The sequence below is a fragment of the Glycine max genome, chromosome 15 (genome assembly GCF_000004515.6).
Source record: "Glycine max cultivar Williams 82 chromosome 15, Glycine_max_v4.0, whole genome shotgun sequence".
NCBI lineage: Eukaryota > Viridiplantae > Streptophyta > Magnoliopsida > Fabales > Fabaceae > Glycine > Glycine max.
The window spans coordinates 14,302,143-14,325,628 of NC_038251.2; the positions used below are offsets into that span (position 1 = coordinate 14,302,143).

General features: G+C 33.6%; 1 protein-coding gene across 2 annotated transcripts; it reads right to left on the bottom strand.

Annotated features, from left to right (window-relative positions):
• Window positions 1–938: 938 nt before the first annotated feature.
• Window positions 939–7,257, bottom strand: LOC100784999 (subtilisin-like protease SBT2.6). Of its 2 annotated transcripts, none has more exons than XM_006597732.4 (11): window positions 6,901–7,257; window positions 6,295–6,419; window positions 5,598–5,742; window positions 5,090–5,484; window positions 4,792–4,887; window positions 4,645–4,717; window positions 4,015–4,300; window positions 3,281–3,606; window positions 2,811–3,078; window positions 2,150–2,431; window positions 939–1,556 (listed from the first exon to the last, which is right to left on the bottom strand). In XM_006597732.4, the coding sequence occupies exons 1-11, from the start codon at window positions 6,952–6,954 to the stop codon at window positions 1,147–1,149; spliced, it is 2,460 nt and encodes an 819-aa protein (XP_006597795.1). In that variant the 5' UTR covers window positions 6,955–7,257; the 3' UTR covers window positions 939–1,146. The 2 variants fall into 2 exon arrangements, with proteins under 2 accessions (XP_006597795.1, XP_003547451.1); XM_003547403.5 differs by having other exon boundaries at window positions 6,295–6,552; window positions 6,901–7,256.
• Window positions 7,258–23,486: the final 16,229 nt, after the last annotated feature.

Here is a 23,486-nt window from a genome sequence, read left to right on the forward strand (position 1 = left end):
ATATATTTCATAATCCTCTTCCACACCATCCCACAAATCCAAAGACTCCATGTAGGATTGCATTTTCACTTCCCAAAGATCATAATTCTCTCCATCAAAGATTGGGAGAGTTATGTGGGAAAAACTTGTTTCACCTTCCATGCTACAAGTCCCGTAAGAATAAGGCTCTAATACCAATTGTTGGTTTTGTGGAGGAAATTATAAAGAACAGAGGAGAGAAGAGAGACAATACATATGTGGAGGAAATAGAATTATTTTATTCTAATTCAAATTGTTCTCAGTAGCAATACAATAAATAACAAAAGATAAACTAATTAAATAATAAGATATTAGCAAAACAGATTATTAAAACCAACTTACTCCTTAAAGATAGGAACCACTTATTGACTAGGCTAATCCATTAAAACTGACTTACTCCTAAAATATAGGAAACCAACTTATTTACTAAATCCTATTTTAAAAATTAAAAAATAAAATATTATACAGTTACAAAAGTATATCTTCAACAATGATTAACAGAGGCTATGGCAAGTTGAAGTGAGAATGTGAGATGGATCTAAAACAGATTGAAGTTTGTTGGTTCATTAAGAGGTTTGATGAAAACGGGTTGTTCAAATAGATTTAGATGTTTATGGTTTGTGATGTATTAAGAAATCGTGGAATTTTAAATGCTTCGAATAACTTTTAGTTCAATCACTTGTTTTGAAGCTTACTGAATTATAGCTTGCTTAGAGTTGCGGTCTCTAGGTTGAAGAAAATAGGGATCAAGTTTTTGGTTGGTATGTTGATAATGAACCACTCTCAAGTTAAATATTGTCTCTTTACAACTTATATGATGTGTCAAACTCTAAATATTATCTTGTATTGCAACCGGCTATAAGCAATTGACTGTGGGAGATGGGGTCAGATACATGCAAAAACTTATAGAAGAAGAAGCATTTCAATAAATAACAAGATGTTATTAGCAAAACTTTATATGTGGAATAAAATAAACCAGGAGTCTCCTCCTTACACCTGCTTACCTTTACATCTATTCAACACCATATATTATATTTTCATGAATAAATCTAACGCCGTACCTTCCTTATTTCCACAAATTACAAAGAATATTACAGGCATAACTTTTCTTTGCAGACCAAACTAAAGCTATCTTGAGTATCCATTGGCCAGAACAGGGATCCTCACCTTGTGCCCTCTGCTTCCCTTCATTAGCACCTCTCCAAAACTATAGGTTCCTGTCACTGAGCGAACAGTGAGTGTCACAGTAAACCTACGCGATGCACTGGCTTTGATGGTCATTGCTGGAGGGTTCACGTCAATGGCAACTGCTGGTTGCATCCTGGCTGTGATCACGTAGGTTTCTTCCTCATCAGCAACATTTGTCACAGTGCGTGTGACAATTTGACTTCTTACTAGATGGGAAATTGTAATGGAGGGAGTGTTTAGATTTGATGGGTGGCCCATGGTGTTGTTACATGGGGAGTTTGTGTAGTTCTTTATCTCATGAACATCAATGCCAGGTGTTGTGCACAAGAACCCTAGATAATCCTCGTATCCTGCAAAATGATTAGCAAATTAACTAAGCAGATTCTTTTTTGTTGGTTTTTCTTGTTTTGATGCTAGAATTGATTACAGGAAGACATTGCTTTTAGTACACTAAAAACACATGCATAATACAGGAAAGAGAACTTCCACACCTTTTGAAAGGCATATTTAAGAACTTATTTTAACAAGGGATGATTTCAAGAGAACTCTTGATACAAATAAAGGAACAACAATAACTTAGAGTAACTGTTTTAACCCTACGTAAGTGACTTTTCTTTTATGGTACCGTTTAATTACATCTCCTAATGCAGTCACAGCGATAATGGAAACCTCAAAAAGCTTGACTTTGTGGCCACAATGGTGGTTATGGGTCTTTTTTAAAACTTTGATCATGAATAATTTGGTCACATTCCAATTTTCTATTTTGTTTTAAAAAATTTTGTTGCGACTTGGACCCAATGCCAATTTCTTGTCACAGAAATTCCTGAATTTTACTTACCTTGATTCTCAGATACAACAAAATTCAAAATTTAATGGTCAACTCAGAACACAAACGTGCCAAGACAAACAAAATAGTTACATTAGAGAGAGGAGGTAAACAAACCTGCATCAAAGATGAGGCCAGGGTCCAAGGCAGCTCTGGGATTAACGTGTCCACTCCCATAATCAAAAGGAGTGGCTTTGACCAGCTTCATAGCTTCTGTTTCAGAATATAGCTGTGCTAGAATAGGATTTCCTGCTCTGTCTAGAGTGGTCGATGTTGTCATCAAGGCTGATTTAATGGCAGCAGGGCTCCAATGTGGATGTTTCTGCTTTATCAGAGCAGCAATTCCAGCTATATGTGGTGCAGCCATACTAGTCCCAGATATCATTGCAAACCCCTCTCCTGCTCAAGCAAAAACTGCTTAAATAAATCAAATTCTATAGTATTTTGATGATGATATCTTTTATCAAGTGTTTTTCTTCTATAAGTTCCGTGCTTATTCATGCAATAATTCTTCCAATAATACTAAGGAGCCCTGCCATGTGTAGGGTCCAACAGTCCTTCAAAGAAGTAGCTTCTATTAACAAAATTGAAGGGTTTTTTTTTTTCTTTTTTTGGATATTGTTAACTGAACCTAATACCTCTACTCTACCCAGAAACCTTCATTCCTTATTTACCTAAGCTAAGCACAGTAGTGAGGTAATTGTTTAGTACTTTAGTAGTAGGCAGAAATTTTCAAACATCAACAATTAAGAGGCAAATTAGTCAAACCATTACTTACCAACATAATTTGGCTCATCGGTTCCATTTAGAGACCAAGCAGCCCAAATCAATGAACCAGGAGCTAATATATCTGGTTTGAGAAGATCTGCCTCTTGGAAGCTAAAGTCCTTTATATTTGGTCCTCTAGCCGAAAACATTGCTACTTGTGGTGCAGATTTATGGAGAATAGGCATCAAACCGTCCTCAATTTTACCTGTACCTTCGAAAGTCTTCACCCTTCCAGTCCAGTCTCTTGGTGTGGAGATATTATAATAATCTATCAGTTCCTGCAAAAAAAGAATTTGCATGTTCCAAATAGTTATAAATAGAACATACTTTGTGATCATAAAAAAGTATTGATGAAACCATACAAAAAGGAGATTAAAACAGCAGCTGAATTAGGCTGTGTAGTAAATCATCGGCTACAAGAAAACAGATGGAAACAGTTAGCATTCATCATCGTTATCTACCTAGATGTGATTCAAGTACCTTTGATTTGCTGGCATCTGTGATAAGAATCCCAGGAATGCCAACAGGGACTGGATCAAATTTTGTTCCAGGAGAAACATTTTCAACACAAAGAACAAACCCAACTGCTCCAAGGGCCTTTGCTGTTTCTGAGACTTGCTTTATTGATGCAGAACCAATAACAAAATTGTAAGAATAGCCACAGAGAAGAATATTTCCCTTTATTAAGTTCTTATTTAAAAGTTCTGGTCTCTGGCAATCAGTGGGGCTGTACTTCGTAACTGAAGAATCTAGAAGCACATCAGTTGCAGCAACCAATGTGTATGTTTGGTTTAAACGTGTAGAAGCTGCAAAAACCCATTAGCAACAGACAAAGTATATAAGAAAACTAGAACATATCAAATGAATTGGGGACAACCATAAATATGCTTTGGCACATAAGCATAAAATTTGCAGAACACTAAAGAGACTTTATTTGTCTAGAAACAACTCATGAATTTGCTTTCCCACCTTCACGGCATTTATAGCTGAACCCATAAGAACAATGCTGAATTAATCATTTAATTAAAGCAGTAAAATGAAGACTAATTCTACCTGAACAACGTGTTTTTTTTTTTAAACTTTTTTTCTTTACCTTCACCAGCTACAAATAAGATAGATTTCCACCATAATCATCAGCATTTTATCTCCATGTCCCAGTGCATGATTAAGAACAACATATCCTAATAAACATAGTTGGAAGTTGGAAAACTCACGTGACAATCCAAGTCCGGCTAAGATTTTTCCATTTCCGAGGATCAGATGGTTTTTATATCTACGATCATCAATTGCTGCTGCTACAGTTGCTATCCATGGACTATATGAAACTAATGACTTAGGAAAAGGACCACCATTTCCCGCAGCCTGTGCAACAAACACACCAGCTTTCACTGCTCCAAGAAGTGTAGCATCAAAAGGATTCAAAAATGTAGTTTTGGTGTTTGATGGAGGACTATTTGGTCCAACTGAAAGGCTGAGTATATCCACCCCATCATGCACAGCCTGTTCGTTTTCAAATATAAATAATTAAGGCATCTTGAGATAAAATACTAACACTTAGAAAAATATAAGACTGTATAACTGATTGTTTATGTTGAACTAGAATGTTTAGTTATTAAGTTAGAGTTTTATTGCTCAAAAATAAAAAGACTGCTGAGTGCTGAAGAAGCATATCTTATATGCAATTCAGTGTATTGTCTCAAGATCAGTGACTTGGTATCAGAGAGATTTTCATCCAGAGTCAATGAGCCAAAAATAAATTTCGGACATCAATGTGTTGAAGGACAATGAAACATTGTGAGAAAAACACCAACATAAAGTCATAAACATACAGTAAAGTTGCATACCTGATCAATTGCAGCAACTACATCTGCAATAAATCCTCCAAAGAGTCTATAGAGTGCTTTGTACACTGCAATCCTGAAGACAAAAAACATCAAGTAGTTCCCGGTTTTAATCAAAAGTTGAACAATTAGGGGGGCATCATTCCTCACCTGGCACGGGGAGCCATTCCACTTGCTTTCCCAAATTCATGTCCATGCATCCTCACAGGAATTCCATTTCTTCCAGCTGCAATAGAGGCTGTATGACTGCCAGATGAAGATGCAAGAACAACGGGGAATTGTTAAAAGAACAATCGTTATCAAATTGGTACTACCCATTTCCTATGTTTATAAGACATAGAAATAGTTTTGTTTTATTTTTTGAGCACAGGCCCCCTTATAAAGAGAGCATCTGAAGAACTCCTACTTCCAAGTGAAGAAGTTAATAAAGAAGGAAAGAGGGCCTAACCTCCCATGCCCATCTCCATCAAGAGGTGAATCAAAATCAATTGAAGGGTTGAATGCCCCAGCAGCTATTGCAGCTTGAGCAAAATGTTGTGCTCCAATAATTTTCCCATTACAGAAACTTCTTTTAGTGTCAGGATCAACTTCACATTTTCCTCTATACCTCGAAACTGGACCATACGGTTCAGTATTATGAGTAGTAAAACTTGGATGGTGAGGGTAGATCCCAGAGTCCACAAATCCAATCACAATGTCTTCTCCAGCCCTCTCATAGCCACCTCCTGTTGGCCACACCCCAGTTGGAAGCCCCAAAAATTGTGGGGTGTGTGTTGTGAGCCTCTTCACTTTCCAGTCCCTCTCAACAGATTTCACCCCAGGAGCATGTCTAAGAGTTTCTGCCTACTAATATAAGAGGACAAAACATGCTTACATGAAGTTCAAAAACAACAAAACATACTATTATTAAACGAAATCACAGTAAAAACTAAAAAGATAACAATACGAGACATCACCTGTTCTGGGGAAAGATGAACTGCAAACCCATTTATAAGGTGTCTATAGCTATAGAGCTTGTTGTATGTCCCACGCTCAAACAGCATCCCCAGAAGCATGTCATGTCTCTTTTCAAGGTGCCGAGCATAAGAAACCACCACCTCACTGAAACATGATTAAAATAGCACAAAAATTGAACCAAAAAAATCACCATACAGTCCTCGATTCACAACGCACTTGCCATTAATTTATGTAAAGCGAAAAACTTTGTAAAAAACAGAGTCATGCGGTGAATAAAACAGGCACACACAAAAAAAAAAAGCCGAATTCACAATTCACCACCCTATAGGAATATCACCACTTTATTATATTTAGAAAGAGTTATATCATCCTTTAATTAAACAAAATTTTACAACACTTTGTTTTTTAATTTCTCAGCATTACATCATCATTTTATTTTACACCTCCCTCTCTTCTCTTCCCATATCTCTTTATTGTATAAAATTTTGTACATAAAAATTGTATAAATACAGTTTATTTATTTGACCAATAGTTGACAAATTTCTCACCTCAACATACTTCATTAAAAATTCAATTTAAAAACACAGGCAAATAACAAATTCAACAACTTGATTCCCATATCCAGTAAGAATAACACAACACAGAACAATTTAAAAAAGTTTAGAAGAATATTATCAAACAAAACACTATATATACCTTGTGGAATCAAGCTTCTCATCATCATCATCATCAGATTCCACCGCGGTGGCTTCAAAGCCATCGATTCCTCCCTTGTAGCTTATGATAGGCTCTCCCTCAACGGTGACTATGTAAACCTCGGCCTTCCCAAATTTTACAAGGCCAAACAGAAGAACTACTATAAATACACACCCAAACTCCAAAAACCACCACAACCTCATTTCTCACCAATAAATTATTATTATTATTATTATTATACTGTTACACGCTCGAGATCTGCTTCATCAACACACCAAATCCAATGCCAGTGAATTAGACAAGTAAAATCAACATAACATTAATTAACAAAAACAAGATCAGAGAATAAGGACAAAAACTTAGATGCAGCAGTTCCTTTTATACTTTTTTGGCACTATCATCCGATCAGAATTGGAGTTTCATCTCGGTAATCAGCGTAATAATAAACGTCACAGCACTATAGCAAATTCACGTATTATTATTGAAATGAAACTTCAATTCTGATGGGAGAATAGTACGGAAAGTACTAAGTACTTAAGGAACTGCATCTAAGTTTTGTATTGAAAATAAACAGAATAATAATGTAATAGAGTGTTATTAGAGTACCTCGGGAGAGAAGCGGAAATTGGTGAGGAGAATGAAAACAGAGGAAAGTGGCATTGAGGATGAGAGTGTGTGAGTTACTCTCCGATCCGAAGAAGAATAAAGGAGTGAAGGGAAAAAGGTGGAAGCGAAGAAAGAAAGAAAGAATCGTGTGAGTGAAGCAAAGGAGAGTGTCTAAGGAGGAGGAGGAGTAAATGTTGGGGAATTGGAGGGGAGATGTACATAAAGGAACTCCGCTCCATCTAAGGGACACGCTGCTCTTCTCTCCGAGTGATGAGCAATCACATAAAAAATTTATATTATATTTTAACTCAAAACATTAAGGAATAAGAAGAGTGTTTAAGAAGGAAGAGGAATAAATGTTGGGAAATCGGAGGGGAGATATACATAAGGAAACTCGACTCCATTTGTGAGACACATTTCATCTGTGAGTCATGAGCAATAGAATTTGACATCATACTTTAACCAAAAACATCAAGAGTCAAGTGGTACGGGTCTTCTCTTCACTTTTAACCAAAAACATCAAGAGTCAAGTGGTATGGGTCTTCTCTTCACTTATAAATGATGTTTTTAATTTTACCTTACATTTATTCTAACACTAAGGAGTCATGGGAGAATGAGATCCAACGGTCACCGTTGGTTGATATGCATAGTGAGTGGAATGAATGAGGTTGTTGTCTGATGAAGGAGCAGTAAGTAACTCCTCCATATATGGTGGTGTTGTTATTTTTGTTATTAAATAGAGAGGAGGATGATTAGGTGGTATATTTATGTTTTTAATCAAGTTTTTTCTTTATCGTAGAATTCATACAAAGTATATTAATTGTGGGAAGACGTGACTAATCCATAAAGAACAATAAATATACATTCAATATTTTTATCCGACATATTTCATACCCGAGTCTAAATTTAAACTTTTAATCATTTCATTTCACTGAGGAATACAGGCCTTGTCACCTGTGTGTCAACTAGTATTTATTTTTATTTTTTTAACAGTAATCTAATTTATGTTATTGGATAAATAAAATTTTAATTTTTATGTTGGTTGGTTTTACGGTCAAATGAAATCCTTCTCCATTTTCTGAAGTAGTCCCGGCGCAAATCTAATGGAATTGTTGATTATTTTTTTACCTAGGGTTTGTCAGAGAAATTCACAGACTTGTTGTAGACTCATAATTAATTAATCGATTATATTTGTATTTCTTTTATAAATTTATATTCTTCTTTCTTTATTTTTTATTACACCGTCGGTTTTACTTTTTTAAAATTTTATCCTCTTGTTTGTTTGTAAAAAAGGTTATATAGGGTGTATGATGGGTAAAATTAATTAATGAGTTAGCTGAAAACTTGTGAATTAGTTAAAAAAATTAAATTAAAAATTAGAAGTTGAGAAACTAAAAATTTATAAACTAGTTTATTGAATTGAAAATGTTTAACAAATTAAATAATAAATATAAAAAAAATTCTAAAATTAAAAAATAAAATAAATTAATAAGGATAAAAATAGAAGAAAAAAGTAGCTTATAAGTTAAATATAGTTAAAATAGTTTCTAAACATAAGTTAAAATTATTAAAATAAAGTTGTATAGACTTAAATTTTGTCCAATATCAACACTAACGATTAGTAATTTAAATTTATTTAAATTTTAGAAATTAAAAACAAATTAATAAAATATAACTTATAATTTTTAGAAAAATAACTTCAGTTTAGTTTTTTTATATCTTTATCATTAAATTCTTAAATGAAATAAAGACATGTGATTTTTTTCGAACATCAAATTGACTTTATTCAGGAATAAGTTCTAGAAATTTTAACATATAAATTTTATGTTAATCCTATTAAATAAAGAGTAAATGTATTTTTTTAATAAAAATTAAGTTGAAAAGAATGTGTCGTAAAATGTCTTAACCTATTAATTGTTGAGAACGATAACAAAGGTAAGGAGGCAACTTTTGATTATTCTATTGCAACTTGACCTAATTGAGAAATTATCCGTGATTAATTACTAGTATAATGATATAAAGCACCCTGGCATATGGAAACCTATTGGGTATTGCCACTATATATAAAGTAGTACATAAGCAATTTCCCATCTTGGGATTTTGTTGCCCTTTTAAGCTTTGACACTACTTTTTATCTTTTGAGGTATCATTTTGATTAGATAGTTAATATGGTGATATTTATAGATTAAGCAAACATTTATTTGTGCTTTCAAGACATCGAATTCCGTATTTAATATAGTGATATCTATAGATTAAGCTAAAATTTATTTGTTTTCTATAGATTTTGGCCTTGTTAGCGTAAGTTTTTGTGAATATTCATTTATTACTCTATTTAAAAATAATTATGATCATTTTAAACGTCTTTAGTTTATTTAAATTATTTATCATTTTCTCTTTCATAAATTTATCCATTATTTTAAAAAACTGGGAAATTATTAATCATTTTTATATTTATTCTTATTAATATTAATAAAATAAAAATGATATATTTAAATAATTTTATTTTTATTAGCATATATATTTTTTAATATTTTTGATTCATTATACATATTTCAAATGACAACTGCTTTGAATGGGGACTAGTTTTCATAGTCAAAGACACAATGTTGGCTAGGACAGTTTTTTTATTTTTCCAAGTGAACAAATAAGTTCCTTTTCGTAATGTTAGATGGCCAAAATTGATGATTGCTTGTTTGAAAGAAAAAGAAAAATACACATATATCCACGAAGTGATAATATTAAAAGTAAAAAAGTAACTATTACTTGTTTTTGTTTTGTAAATTAAAACTAATCGTTATTGATTGATGAGATATATTTACTGTACCAAGTTATAAAAAAGATGTGTTTATAAGATAACTTATAAAGTGTATATCTCACATATTATTTCAACCAGCTTTTAATTTTGTACCAAAAAAAATTCAGTGTACAAAAAAAAAAATCTTTTCATACGAGGATTTTGTGCCTTCCAAAAAAAAAAATACGAGGATTTTGTAAACACAGACTACTCCATTTGAGTCCTCGAGTTTGAAGATCTTTTTCCCACAAAAACGAAGATATGGGTACAAATTATCTACAAGTAGACTTTGAGACAAGGATGAGCATCATATTTCCTGATGATATGTAGGATTCTCATATATTAAAAACAATATACCTATCCATAATTTTGTGTGTATATAGGATCTATCATATATCATATGAGAATATATATATGTGAGAGAGAATGAATTAATCTTAATATTTAAATTAAAACAAAAGATATACATTAGAAATGTAAGAATTTATTAAAACCTCCCATGAGCATCAAATTTTTTTAAAAAATATCTATTAAAAATTAAATCTCTAAAAGAATACAATTATCACTTCTTAAAATATCTTAATTATTACATTATTTATTTGAAATTATCATTAAATCATAATCATTATTGTCATCATGATCACTATCACCACCACTCCATGATCATTGTTATTATTGTTGTCATGGTCACTACAATCATCATCACCATGACTCATTACCAATATCGTCATAAATACAACCTTCTAGTATCAAATATAAGCAAGATATTAAAATATAATTTTATCCTCATATTTTCCTAAATTTGTAATTTTAGTCCCTCCATGTTTTAATTGAAACATTTCATCTATCACTTTTTTAAAATTTGTGATTTTAGTCTTTCATTTTTTAATTAAGACATTTCGTCTCACACTTTTAAAAAATTCAAAATTTTAAACTTGTATCAAATTTTGATTAGATGCAAATAAATACTTCGTTTCAAAAGTAGTGTCTTATTTGCCAATAGACAATAGCATTGAACCAGCGTCTAATGAACAAGACGATAACAGATAGACGCTAAGATCTAATAAACATTTAAGATCAAGTTAAGCTTTGTGTTTTTTATTCTATTTGCAAAGAATGTTTGAACATCTTTCCTAGGATCTGCCGAAGTAAAGAAAGCAACAAAAAAATTAAGATTAAACTCTCTCTTAACCTAAAATGACATGTCAATTGTTGCCAACTGTTGTGCAGACATGCTCTAAACGTAAAGTTGATTTGACCATTCTAGCCACCTATAGAACCGTGGCTCAAGAAAGATAAGAAGAATGGTGTATCAACATGGAATGGATGTTCATTTAATGCTCCAAAGGACACCTTCTTCAAATGCACTTGAAGACCATTTAGAGATAACGATTACTTACTAAAGAAGTCTATACATACTAGAATATTTGAAGAGCTCAAGATACAAACCTGCGAATGTATGAATACATGATTTTGATGATGTCAAAGAATAATCAAACAAGGTTGCTTTCAAGATTACTTCAACAAACATTCAAAGGTTAAGCATTGCTTCAAGAATAATACAAGGTTGCTTCAACAAACAAGCATTGCTTCAAGATTAATTCAAGATCAAGCTTTTGTCTCAAAACAAAGTGTTTCCAAGATATCAAGGCTCTGGTAATCGATTACTAGAAGACAATTTTGAAAAATCAGCTTTTAGAAGGGTTTTGAAATTTGAATTTAAAAGTTGTAATTGATTACCATTGATGTGTAATCGATTACCAGCAACAGAACTCTTTGAAATTCAATTTGAAAAGTCATGACCCTTCAAAATATAATTGTGTAATCGATTATCAGAAACCTGTAATTGATTATCAGTGAAGAATTTCATAAAAAGCTTTTTTAAAAGACACATCTCTTCAAACCATTTTGAAAAGGCACGAAGGGCCTATACATATGTGTGTCTGACTTCAAAAAGCAAGAGAGAGATATTCTAAGAGAACTTCATTGCCAAATGTTCTCTTAACAACTCTTGGGCAAACACTTGCAAATCTATTAAGAGTTCATCCAGGAACTTCAAATTGTATTATCATCTCTAAAAGAGAGAAATTCCTCTAAGAACTTCAAAATTGTATTATCACTCTAAAGGAGAGAAATCTTTCTGTTTATCTCAGAAAGTCAGTTGTAATCAAGAGACTGGTTGTCTCTTGAATTCTAAGTTTCCTTAACACAAGGGAAAGGGATCCCTCAGGTGTTCAGAAGTTGTAAAAAGGATTTTTACAAAGTTAGTGAAAATCTCAAGTGAGTTGCTTGAGGACTGGACGTAGGCATGGGAAGTGGTCGAACCAGTATAAATCGAGTTTGCATTTCTCTCGTCCCTTATCTCATTTATGTTATTGCAATCAATTTTTTGTTGCATGTTTAAAGAACATTATTAAATTGATTGTTGCTTCTTCTTCTGCATTTTGAGCCTGCTATTTAGAAAGGGATTAAAAGTTTGTTAGTGGAAAATTTTGAAACTTAATTCACCCCCCTCTTAAGTTATTGAGACCACTTGTTCAACAAAACCTGGACTGCATATTCTTTCCTCTCTTCAAGCTCTCATTCCTGTATATTTCTATAAGTTGTATAACTCTCAAAATACCTTGTATATTCTGATAGTAGAAAGATCTGTGCTTAAGTTGTATATTTGTGTATAAGACATTATCAAATCAGTGTGCACCTAACATGATTTGTTTAGAGCCAAAAGCGGCTTGATAAAAAAACAATACTTAGGTTGGATAAAGCTTAGGGATAAGCTTTGTGTAAAAGCCAAAAGTGACAATAAAAAATACTTGTGTCTTTGTTAAAAGATAGTGAAAACTTGATCGGTTGCCAAGAACTGTGTTTTTATCTCCAATTCTCTCTTGTATATAACTGATTAAGGATTAGAATTTGATTTTGTTTTAAAACTTGTTTTAGAATATGTTAATGATCGTTTATCCTTCTTCGTTTGTGAAAACCTATTCTTTTTGCTCAAAACTTACAAACGATAGCTTTTTGTTTCAAAAGGTTTGTGAAAAAATTTTAAATCACAATTTTTGAAAAAAATTTCATTAGACTTACAAATTAGTTTTGCTAACATTTTTCAAAAGTAATCATTCACCTTTCCTTTCTTGAAAACACATTAACTCATTTTATTTCTACAAATATCTTGCCTTGTTTTCAACATAATTTCATCCATTCAAGATTTTGAAACATTCTCTTTTGTTACTAAACTTTTCTTGAACATTTTTGTCTCATCACCGAGATTACTTCTATCTTGGTCCAAAACCTTTTGATTCACCTACGATTACTTAATGACTTTTATATCTTCTTAGACATCCTGTACCAAATGGAGGTTAGGATTACCTTGTGATTTCCAAGTATCTCCTCTATTATTTTTTTGTTTATTCCCTTTGAAATGAACATCAAGAATCAATATTCTATGTTGTATAGTTAGACTCTTTCTTGAAATCACATTACAATCCTTATAAACTCTTTTGTCAATACTTCTTACAAAAAAGAAAGAAAAAAAAACTAATTTGTGACCTTAGACTTCCACTATTATAAGTGATTGGATGTTTTTTATTCTTTGTAAGACTAGTGTTCATAATCTTAAAATCATAAGCCATGGAGAAATCAAGAATAATCCATCCTTCCTCGTTTAGTTTTCTAAACCAAAATCAACATGACTACTTGTAAATTGTCTTGCCATACTATCAAAATGTTCATTTACATCCTTGCCTATGGATTTTTTCCCCTCTTTTAGAATGTCTAAAACCAACCTTTTCAAATTTTGAACCAAAATCATCATAACCACATGTAAATTGTTCTTTTTTTCTTTTAAAAGATTAATTTAGGAATAACTTTTTTCTAAAAAAATATGACAATGTTTTAAATTTCTTAAGATTATTTCAATGTCTAAAATTAAGGAAAAACAAACTAATGTAACACATCCAAAAAAAAACTAATGTAAGGAGACATGTTATGTTAGGGCATCTAGCATCGAGAAGGAGGTCAACTGATTTATAATGGACCATTTTTTTTCCATTATAGATTAATATAATCTCCACAATAACAAGATCGACCCTCTACACCAAATTATTTTTTTCTTCTTTTTGTCTCAACCATGTGGTGCTCCTCAATGTCTTCTTCGATAACTAATTCGACGACCTCCCTCCCATCATCATCGTTCAATTGGTTCCACCAAACAAGATCTCTAACCATTGGCATTCACGGATGACTAGAACACGAAGAAACCTTTCTCAAAGTCGTAGGAAGCTTCATCGATCTTCTTCATACCCTCGCCTTTGTCATCATCCATTATTATGGACATTGCTCCTCTGATCCGATGGCGGAAAGGTGAGTTGATCGATACCAACCACTCCTAAACCTTGGCCTTCACACACACCCCTTCCTCGTTGCACTCACCTCTGTCGAAAGCAATGTGCTTGCTTACTGCAATGTGAAATCTTTGTCTGTTCAACTTCAGGCTCTATCAGAAGAGGAATACACCAAGGTACACAGCTTCAAAAGTGCCAAACAAATGTAGGACACACTAGTTGTAACGTATGAAGGAACGTAATAGGTAAAGAGGAACAAACATAGTTTCCTCACTCGTAAGTATGAACTATTCTCTATGGAAGAAGGCGAAGACATACAAAGTATGTTCGGACATTTTCAAACCATTCTTAATGAACTAAGATCTCTAGGAAGAACTTAAGATAACTATGATCATATTGACAAAAATTTGAGAAGTAACAACACTAAGGGCTTTAAAGAATCTTGAATCCATGTCCCTTGAAGAACTTGTTGGTACCCTCAAGGTTCATGAACAAGAACTTCAGCAAAACGAAGGACCCAAGAGAGAGAAGTCTTTGGCTCTCAACAGCCAAAAGAATAAAAAGGTCTTATCGTCTAAAGAACACATCTCGAGAAACTCGTTCAAAGCCCTTAAATTTGATAATTCCTCTAATGAAGAATCTGAGGAAAACTCTGACAAAGATGAACTCCCCTTCATCTCATGGAAGATTCGCAAGATGTGGAAAAACAAAGGTGGCTCCAAATGGAAAAATTCCTGAAAAAGGGTGCTCAAGGAAAAGATAGAAAAAGACAAAAAGCTCTATAATATGCTATGACTGCAAGAATCCCCGACACTTCAAATTTGAGTGTACAGAACTAAAAAAGGCTCAAGACAAGAAGAAACACTACAAGACCAAAGAGAAGAAAGGTCGTATAAGCATCAGGAAGATCTGGATGACACGTCATCGGATGAAGAAGAAGAAAAAACCAATCTATGCCTAATGGTAGATACAACCTCTGAAGAATTTGAATCAGATAAAGAAGATGAGGTAACTCTCGATGATCCTGAATCTCTCAAATAGGCTTACCATGAACTACTTTCAAACTCATCCAATCTTTCAAAAGCTTGCGCAAATATTTCAAAAAAAACTATCCAAAGATCATTTGAAACTTGAGAAAATCCTTCAAGATTAAGTAAATGTTTCACTAGATGAGTCCACTCAAACATGTGGAGCTTGTGCAACTCTTAAGAAAAAAGAGTCCAAGCTATATCATGAGAATGAGACAATTGCCAAAGAAAAATCTATCTTCTTATGAACTTTCAGGAGTTGGAAAACAAATTGAAAGATCTTCAAAAGGATCTAAAGGAATTGAATGAACTTCATGATTAAAAAAAATATATATGATCTATGGAGAGAATGTGGACAAGCACACAAAGATTATGAAGACCTCAAAACGAGTACACATAATCTTTGGGTGGAATATGAAGAACACAAAAGATATGTGAAATTCTTGAATGATAAGCTTTTAAGGAATCAAGAAATTAAGGGTCAACCTCAAGATGTTGTCAAACATCATGAGGAAATTAGAACCTTAAAAACTACATAAGCCAATTTTGTTTGTGGGACAAATAATGTTAACAAACTATTAGGATACTACAAAAATCCCTCAAATAAGTTTGGAAATGGATATGACAGTGAGAATTATGTTCATGATGAAGACACCATTATTTGTTATTTTTATGGTAAGATTGGACACACGACATTCAAGTGTAGAGATCAACCTAAAATGCATGAAACCAATACATTTATGGCTAAGTCAAAAGGACCCAAAAAGATTTAGGTAGCTAAGAAAAAGATTATTTGTGTTGCAGATGTCCTTGATAGCAGAAAGCAAACGTCTATCATGGTACCTGGACAATGATTGCTCACGACACATGATAGGAAATCATGGTGTATGTTCTAATGTCCAACTCCCTATCATGGTGAAACAATCACTTTCAGAGGAAATAAAAAAGAAATAATAACAAGAGTGGGTAAGATAGATATTCATCCTTACCCATCTATTGATAATATTTTGTTTGTTGAAGGACTCAATTATAATTTGTTGAGCATAAGTCGATTATGTGACAGTGGATATAGTGCACCCTTTAACAAGGATGAGTGTGTTGTAAAATGTAAAGATGAGTCCTCATTATTCTCTACTAAGAGAAAAGAAAACCTCTACAAGATCAATTTGGAAGAACTTTTATCTTAAAAGGTATTATGCTTATTGTCAGTTAAAGAAAATCATTGGTTATGGAATAAAAAACTTGGTCGTGCAAGTTGGAAGTTAATCTCTAAATTGCAGGAAAAAAACAAACTTGTAAAAGGTCTACCAAGTATGTCATATAAATACGATTTACTTTGTGAGGGGGAAACATATTAAAAACTCCTTTTCTAGTAAAAACATTGTTCCCACTTCAAGACCCTTGTAGTTATTACAACTTCATTTGTTTGGTCTAACTAGAACTATGTCCACTAGTGGAAAAAGGTATGGACTTTTCATAATAGATGACTACTCTAAATGGACATGGGTCATGTTCCTAGACCACAAGGATCCGTCTTTTTATATCTTCTTTAAATTTTGAAAACATGTTCAAAATGAAAAGGAGTATGCCTTACTTCAATCAAAAGTGATCATATAGGAGAATTTGAAAACAATAAGTTTCAACTGTTCTGTGAAGAAAATGGTATTCTGTACAATTTTTCCACACCTAGAACACTTCAACAAAATAGGTTAGTTGAAAGAAAGAACAAATCTATACAATAGATAACCAGGACCATGCTTAGTCATAATTCAACCCCTAAGCACTTCTGGGCTGAAGCAGTGAATACTGCATGTTATCTTCAAAACAAAATTTATATAAAACCTACTCTTAAAAAGACTCATTATGAATTATGGAAGGGACAAAAACCCAACATATCATACTTTCATCCATTTGGATGTAGATGTTTCATTCTCAACACAAAGGATAACCTGAGAAATTTTGACTCGAGAAGGGATAATGGAGCATTTCTTGGATACTCTTAAACATCTAAAACATTTAGAGTTTATAACTCAAGAACCTTAGTAGTTGAAAAAGCTATTTATGTCAAGTTTAACAAAAATAAGCTTGATAAAGATTTATCAGAGCTAGATGAGTCTTTTGTAGACCTTAGACTGAACGACAACATAAAAGAAAAAGGTACATCTAGTCAAGGTTTAGACACTAAAGTGTCCAAAACATGAACCTCCAAAAGAGGCAAAGGAACCCATTGGATGAATCATGAGATGAAATCATCCAGAAATTCAAATCATTGGTGATCCAAAAGATCGTGTTCATACAAGATCATTACTTAGCTCACAAGGACATACCACATTGATTTCAAAAGTAGAACATAAACATATTGATGATTCAATGCAAGATGATAACTGGGTAAAACCTACGCAAGAGGAACTTGATCAATTCCAAAAGAATGATGTTTGGAAGTTAGTAGAACTACCAAAAGGAAATAAAGTTGTTGTAGCAAAATGGATCTTTCGTAACAAACAGGACAAAAATTGTAAAGTTGTCAGAAACAAGGCAAGGTTAGTTGCCAAAAGGTACTCACAACAAAAAGGCATAGATTACAAAGAAACCTATGAACATGTGGCTCATTTAGAGGCAATACAAATTTTACTTTCATTTGGAGCACGTAGTAATATAAAGTTATGTCAAATGGATGTGAAAAGTGCATTCCTCAACGGATTAATCCAAGAGGAAGTTTATGTTGAACAATATCTAGGATTTGAGAGTGACACTCTTCCTTATCATGTTTTAAAACTTAACAAAGCACTATATGGACTCAAGCAAGCTCCTATAGCTTGGTATGAAAAACTAAGTTAATTTCTTCTAAAAAATGACTTTGAACAATGAAAAGTGGACATAACTCTCTTCTGTAAAAATTATGAATCGCAGTTTATATTAGTACAAGTATATGTGGATGACATCATTTTCAGTGCTACTAATGAAATATTTTGTAAAGATTTTTTTAAGCTAATGGAAACAGAATTTGAAATGAGCGTGATGGGAGAGTTGAAATTCTTTCTCAGACTACAAATAATGCAAACACCTAATGGTATCTACATCCGCCAAACCAAGTATGTGAAAGATCTGTTAAAGAAATTCAACATGAATGATGCAAAAGAAATGAAGACAACCATGCATCCTACAACATACCTTGGACTAGACGAAGAATCAATAAAAGTGAACGAGACTCAATGCAGAGAAATGATTGAGTCACTGTTTTATCTCCCAGCTTCCAAACCTGATATCATGTTCAGTGTTTGTCTATGTTCAAGATTTCAACAAGAACAAAGGGAAGTCCATTTAATTTTAGTTAAACACATTTTTAGATATCTAATTGAAACCCCTAATCTTGGTATACTATTAAAAAGAAGAGAAAATTTCAAACTCAGAAGTTTGTGTGATGCTGACTATGCTAGTGACAAAGTTGAAAAGAAAAACACAAGAGAAAGTTGTCACTTTATTGGTGGTAACTTAGTTGCATGGATATGCAAGAAGCAAGGATTAACTACATTTTTCACTGCTAAAGCTAAATATATGTCAGTATCAAGTTATTGTGCTCAATTTCTTTGGATAAAGAACCAGCTTGAAGACTACAACATCTATGAGAGTAAAATTCCCATCTATTGCGATAATAAAGTTGTTATTAGTCTTTCTAAAAATCCAATAATATGTTACAACATTCTTATATAGAAACATTTTCACAAAATCCTTAAATGAGGAAAGGTTGATTTTGCTAAGAAATCACCTTGGAGTGGTGTTCATTAATGAATTAATTCATTTCTATATGTCGTCCATTGTTACATCAGAGGACCAATCGTCCAATGAGTATAAGCACACACCCACAACATTCAACATATGGATGTTCACTCATGCATTTATATTTATTATGTAAAACACAATGTTTCTATATAAGAATGTTGTACTGTTTTATGCTGAGTCAGCTCTTGGATGGTGGGCTTAATGATTGTTTTTCAAAGCCCATAATAAATCCTTAAAACAATGACACTTTTGGTATCACTCTCACTCTAGCTGTAAAAACACTTCATCTTCCTCACTGAGACAAAAACCCTATCTCTAAACATACTTCAGCTATTTGCAATGGCTACTTCTAACTCATTTGGTGTCGAGATCATTCAAATCATAGTGATAACCATCATACATACTGACAATGAGCCCTCAATTTATATTGAGCATTTTTTCGATATTCAAAAACTTGAGAGGATTGGTCTCAAAATCAACGAGACACTTCTCTTTTGTGGAGCGAGACACTTCTTCAACGAGCCTCAAACCATCTATCCAAAACTTATCAAAACATATTGGAGGAATGTTGAGTTTTCAAATCGCAAGGTTATTGTGTCCAAGGTTTTGGGAACCAAGGTGGTGCTTTCAAGTGACTCGATTGTCAAGGCCACTGGGTGCCTTCATGAAGGAAGGACCCATTAAGAAGGATAGGAGAAAAACTATAACTCATGTTGCAAGGGCTCTGTACAAGGAGAATATTGACAAAGTCGGTGACCAATAAACTATAGTCTATATTCTGATGCGTGAGAGGGCCAAGATTTAGGCCAACATGCTTAATAAAAGTGTTCTCCACAAAACAAGATCAAAGACATCTCTATCAGATCTTCACAAGTTTGTGCTCTTTCACTTGATGGAGAATATTCCATTTCACATGCTTAACACTATCTACATCAACATTATGAGGAATTTGAAAGGCTTAGGTAGTCGAGACAACATCTGCTACGCTGCCTTAATCAACAAGATGCTCTGGGATCAAGGCGTTTCACATCTTTGACAAGATGGACAATGACTCTAAGCACATCATTATTGCCAATGGTTGAGTTGTTTCTAAACAACAAAAATTCAGCAAAACTAACTTGAAAGCTACGAAAGTTGCTTTAGAACAGAACCTCAAGCAAGCTCCTCAGGTGGACCTGGACGCAATAAACAAGAGGAAGCAGAAGAGGCTTGTTAAGGCTATCACTAATGAAGATAAAGGTTTCAGCAACTTTGGCATTGCCAAGAAGATTCAAAAAATTATAACTGAATAATAAAAAAAGAAAAAAGGCAAGGAAACAATCACAAATGGAAGAAGAGGAGGAGGAACTAATTGTAAGGGAGCACAAGACAAAGAAAAGACATGAATAGTCCAGTGCGTCCTTACTTGAGTGTCCAACCGAAGAAAAGATAATACCACAAAGGTTGAAAAGACCTAAGTGAAACTGATGAAGAGGATGAGGGATTTGTGCAGATAGCTCTTCAAAAGCAAAAGATTGCCACCCAAGTTGTCCCTACCCAAAAAGAGCAAAAAATAGTCCAACCAACTCCTGAAGTTAAAGAATTTTTCATTCCATCCACCATCCTAAGATGAATCAAGGCACGGGCTACAAAAGCTAATCCCAAGTTTGGTGAGAAGGAATGGACAATCTCCTTCACTGGCAACAAGGAGAATCCAACTTCATCTTCTTCAGATAATGAGTCAACTGATGAAACTCTTGTCTCCCCTCTCTGAAAGCGTCCAACTCCCACACCAAAACAACATCCACCTTCATCCCTCATTCACCTCCCTAATAAACAGTAGGAATCATTGACAAATGCTAAGAGGTTTCCTCTAGTATGTATTGAAAGTAATCAATTATCTGCATCTTCCTTCTCTAAGATCATCATGTTGAACCCACTCCTAGGAAAATCATCACAATACAAGCACCAACATAGACGAGACATGACTATGTGAACACACTATTTGAGGCCTTCACGACTCTTCCATCATATGTCATAGTTCATCTACAACCTCCCCAATGGACATGTCTAGTGTAATCACAAGTTATAAAGATGCAACCACACTGACTTGCTCCTGGAACTCAACAAAGAGTCTATCCATCAACTGAGGTTACACCTGTAGTCACTTAGAGAAACCTTCAGAAATGCAAAAATAAGAAGAACACCCAGAATAATATCCCTAGGGATTAGTTTGAAAAACATATGAGGGACCCTTCACAAGAAGTGAAACCACCTAAGAGCGAGTTTCAGAAGAAGGTTAATTTGTGGATGCCTTTTACAAAGCTCTTAACTATACATCTAGCAGATCTTGACCTGTCTCCATAAGATTACTACTTTCTTGGCAACCTTTATGCACAAATGTATATGAGAGATCAAGCCACTGCCTACCCTCCAGGTTTGCACATCTCAAAGGCCACCAATATCAAGATAATTATTGATAAGGTGTGTCCTCGTTAAGAAGTGCTTTAAGCTATATTACATTGAAGAAATTCCCTTAAGGTAGATGAAGGTTGAAGTTGTCAACTATCCAAGGAACTGGAGTTCCTTGTTTAGTGGAAAGAAGTTCATTTGTGCTCCAAATGAATATGATGTAAGAACCTTCTGGAATCAGATCATGTGGGCTGATACTTTGAAGGTCTCCACCTCTAGTTATGATGGAAGCGATAAAGTTGTTCACCATGACATTATTCAAGTGTTACATTCAGTCAGGAAGTATCACTTTGATGATGCCTGTGTCTGTTTCACCAAGGATGCTAACAGTTACTCATTCATTTAGCGCCTTTTATGTTTTCCTACTATTCAATGTGAAGGAACTTATAATCTCTTTAAAATGAGTGAAAAAATATGGTAGATCATGTGATTCAAATCCATGATGCTCTAAAAGAGAAGAAGGCTCGAGAAGAAGAAACCTTGGTTGTTGCTGCCATGAAGGAAAATGTTGCCTCCACCTAAGTTGAAACTTCTACTAAAGTTGTGGATGATACCATTGTATGTGGGATCATTACTGATCTTACTAACACCGGTATCATGGATGAAACTCCAAAGGCGTACAATGCAGCTATAGCTGATAAGGTTGTCCATCAAGACAAGGAACCTACGTCCAAGCAGTCCACAACCTTAAATGAAGCTACATCAAGAGAGAAGGGTGAACTTGATATTGTCATTATCTACTTCACCACCTCAGGACTTGCTCCTTTCAACTATGCACACCACATTATTGTAACTAGAGATCAAGTGCAAGACATGATTAGTCAAGCCATGGAATCATTTGCAGAACGACAAAGGCAAGAAAACAAGTAATTCAAGCTCTCCATGCAAAATGTGATCACTACCCCATTTTCCAACCTTGGCATTGTTCTTCTTTAGAACCTTCAATAGGCTAAAATATTTATGCTAAGAGTTGTTGTTGCACTTGCACCCATGCCTATACCTATATCCCCAACACTTAAACCAACACCACCATCCATTGAACCAATACCATTGTCCATTGAACCAACACCTTCACCTCCACCATCTTTACCTCCACCGCCACCACTAGTTCAAGACTGACTATGATGTCCATCATTATTTCTCTCTACAAACTCATTGTCTTTTTATTTATGACAAAAGGGGGAGAAGAAGGAATTTTGATTGTAAGCATTGATAAATAAATACAAAAAGTGGTTTTGGAGTATTTTGTTTTGTTTTCCGTTGCCATACAAATATATGCTAGCATGTTTTAGCACTATGTTTTAAATGCATTACACATCTCATAATCATATTACACTTTTATCTCTATGTTTTTATGTTAGTCAAAATGTATATTGTTTGTCATCATTAAAAAGGAAGAAATTGTTAGGTCTAGACAACCATTCACACCCACCTTAGATTTTGATTATTAACAAAGAGTATAAATTGTTGATATATTAATGAGTTTATGACAAATAAACATGACCAACTTTACTAAAGTTAATGTGATCTACATATCTCGTACATACTTAAAGAGGAATATGTTTTGTTAATTATTAATCAGCGTCTAATGCGCTACAAGACCAAGAGAGTCCACTCCTTTATATTAACCATTGTTACACACTAAGTATGTTTAACACTCGTGTCCAATTGGTATAAGTCTCATACATACTTTGCATCCAACAAAGTTAAAAAAAGTTATATCAATCAAAAAGGGAAGTACACATATTCTCTCTTATGAAATACCAGTTTGTCTCTCTTCATTTGAATGGTTAACATTTGAATTTAAGAAAGTGACAGAAGAGAAGAGAATAGAATATCTACACAGAATATTCCTCAAGGGTCGCTTTCGTTGAGTACAAGGAACACATGTGGCTTCTATACTTTTGTTCTTTTCATCTCGAATCAGAGTATGTTACGTAACCTTATCTCCTAGTGTGAGACAATGGTTATTTCAAGGACTTAACACTAATCCCGTAACAAATCATTCACTAAAGTCTATAAAAGGAAGAATCTACAGGAAAAAAACGACGAAATTATAACAAGAAAATGAGAATAACTCTGAAGCAAAACTCTGTAGAAATCAGTGAATGATTCATTTAAGCTTTCATTGTTTATCCTTTCTAAGCAAAGTTATCTTGAACTTGATATTTATTGTTTATCCACTCATTG

Excerpts from the sequence above, each read along its gene's own strand:
- LOC100784999 (XM_003547403.5), bottom strand. The coding sequence starts at position 6,497 with ATGAGGTTGTGGTGGTTTTTGGAGTTTGGGTGTGTATTTATAGTAGTT. Across the intron at positions 4,301-4,644 it reads TAGTTGCTGCAATTGATCAG|GCTGTGCATGATGGGGTGGA; the intron begins GTATGCAACTTT and ends GAAAACGAACAG. Across the intron at positions 3,607-4,014 it reads AGCCGGACTTGGATTGTCAC|CTTCTACACGTTTAAACCAA; the intron begins GTGAGTTTTCCA and ends GGGTTTTTGCAG.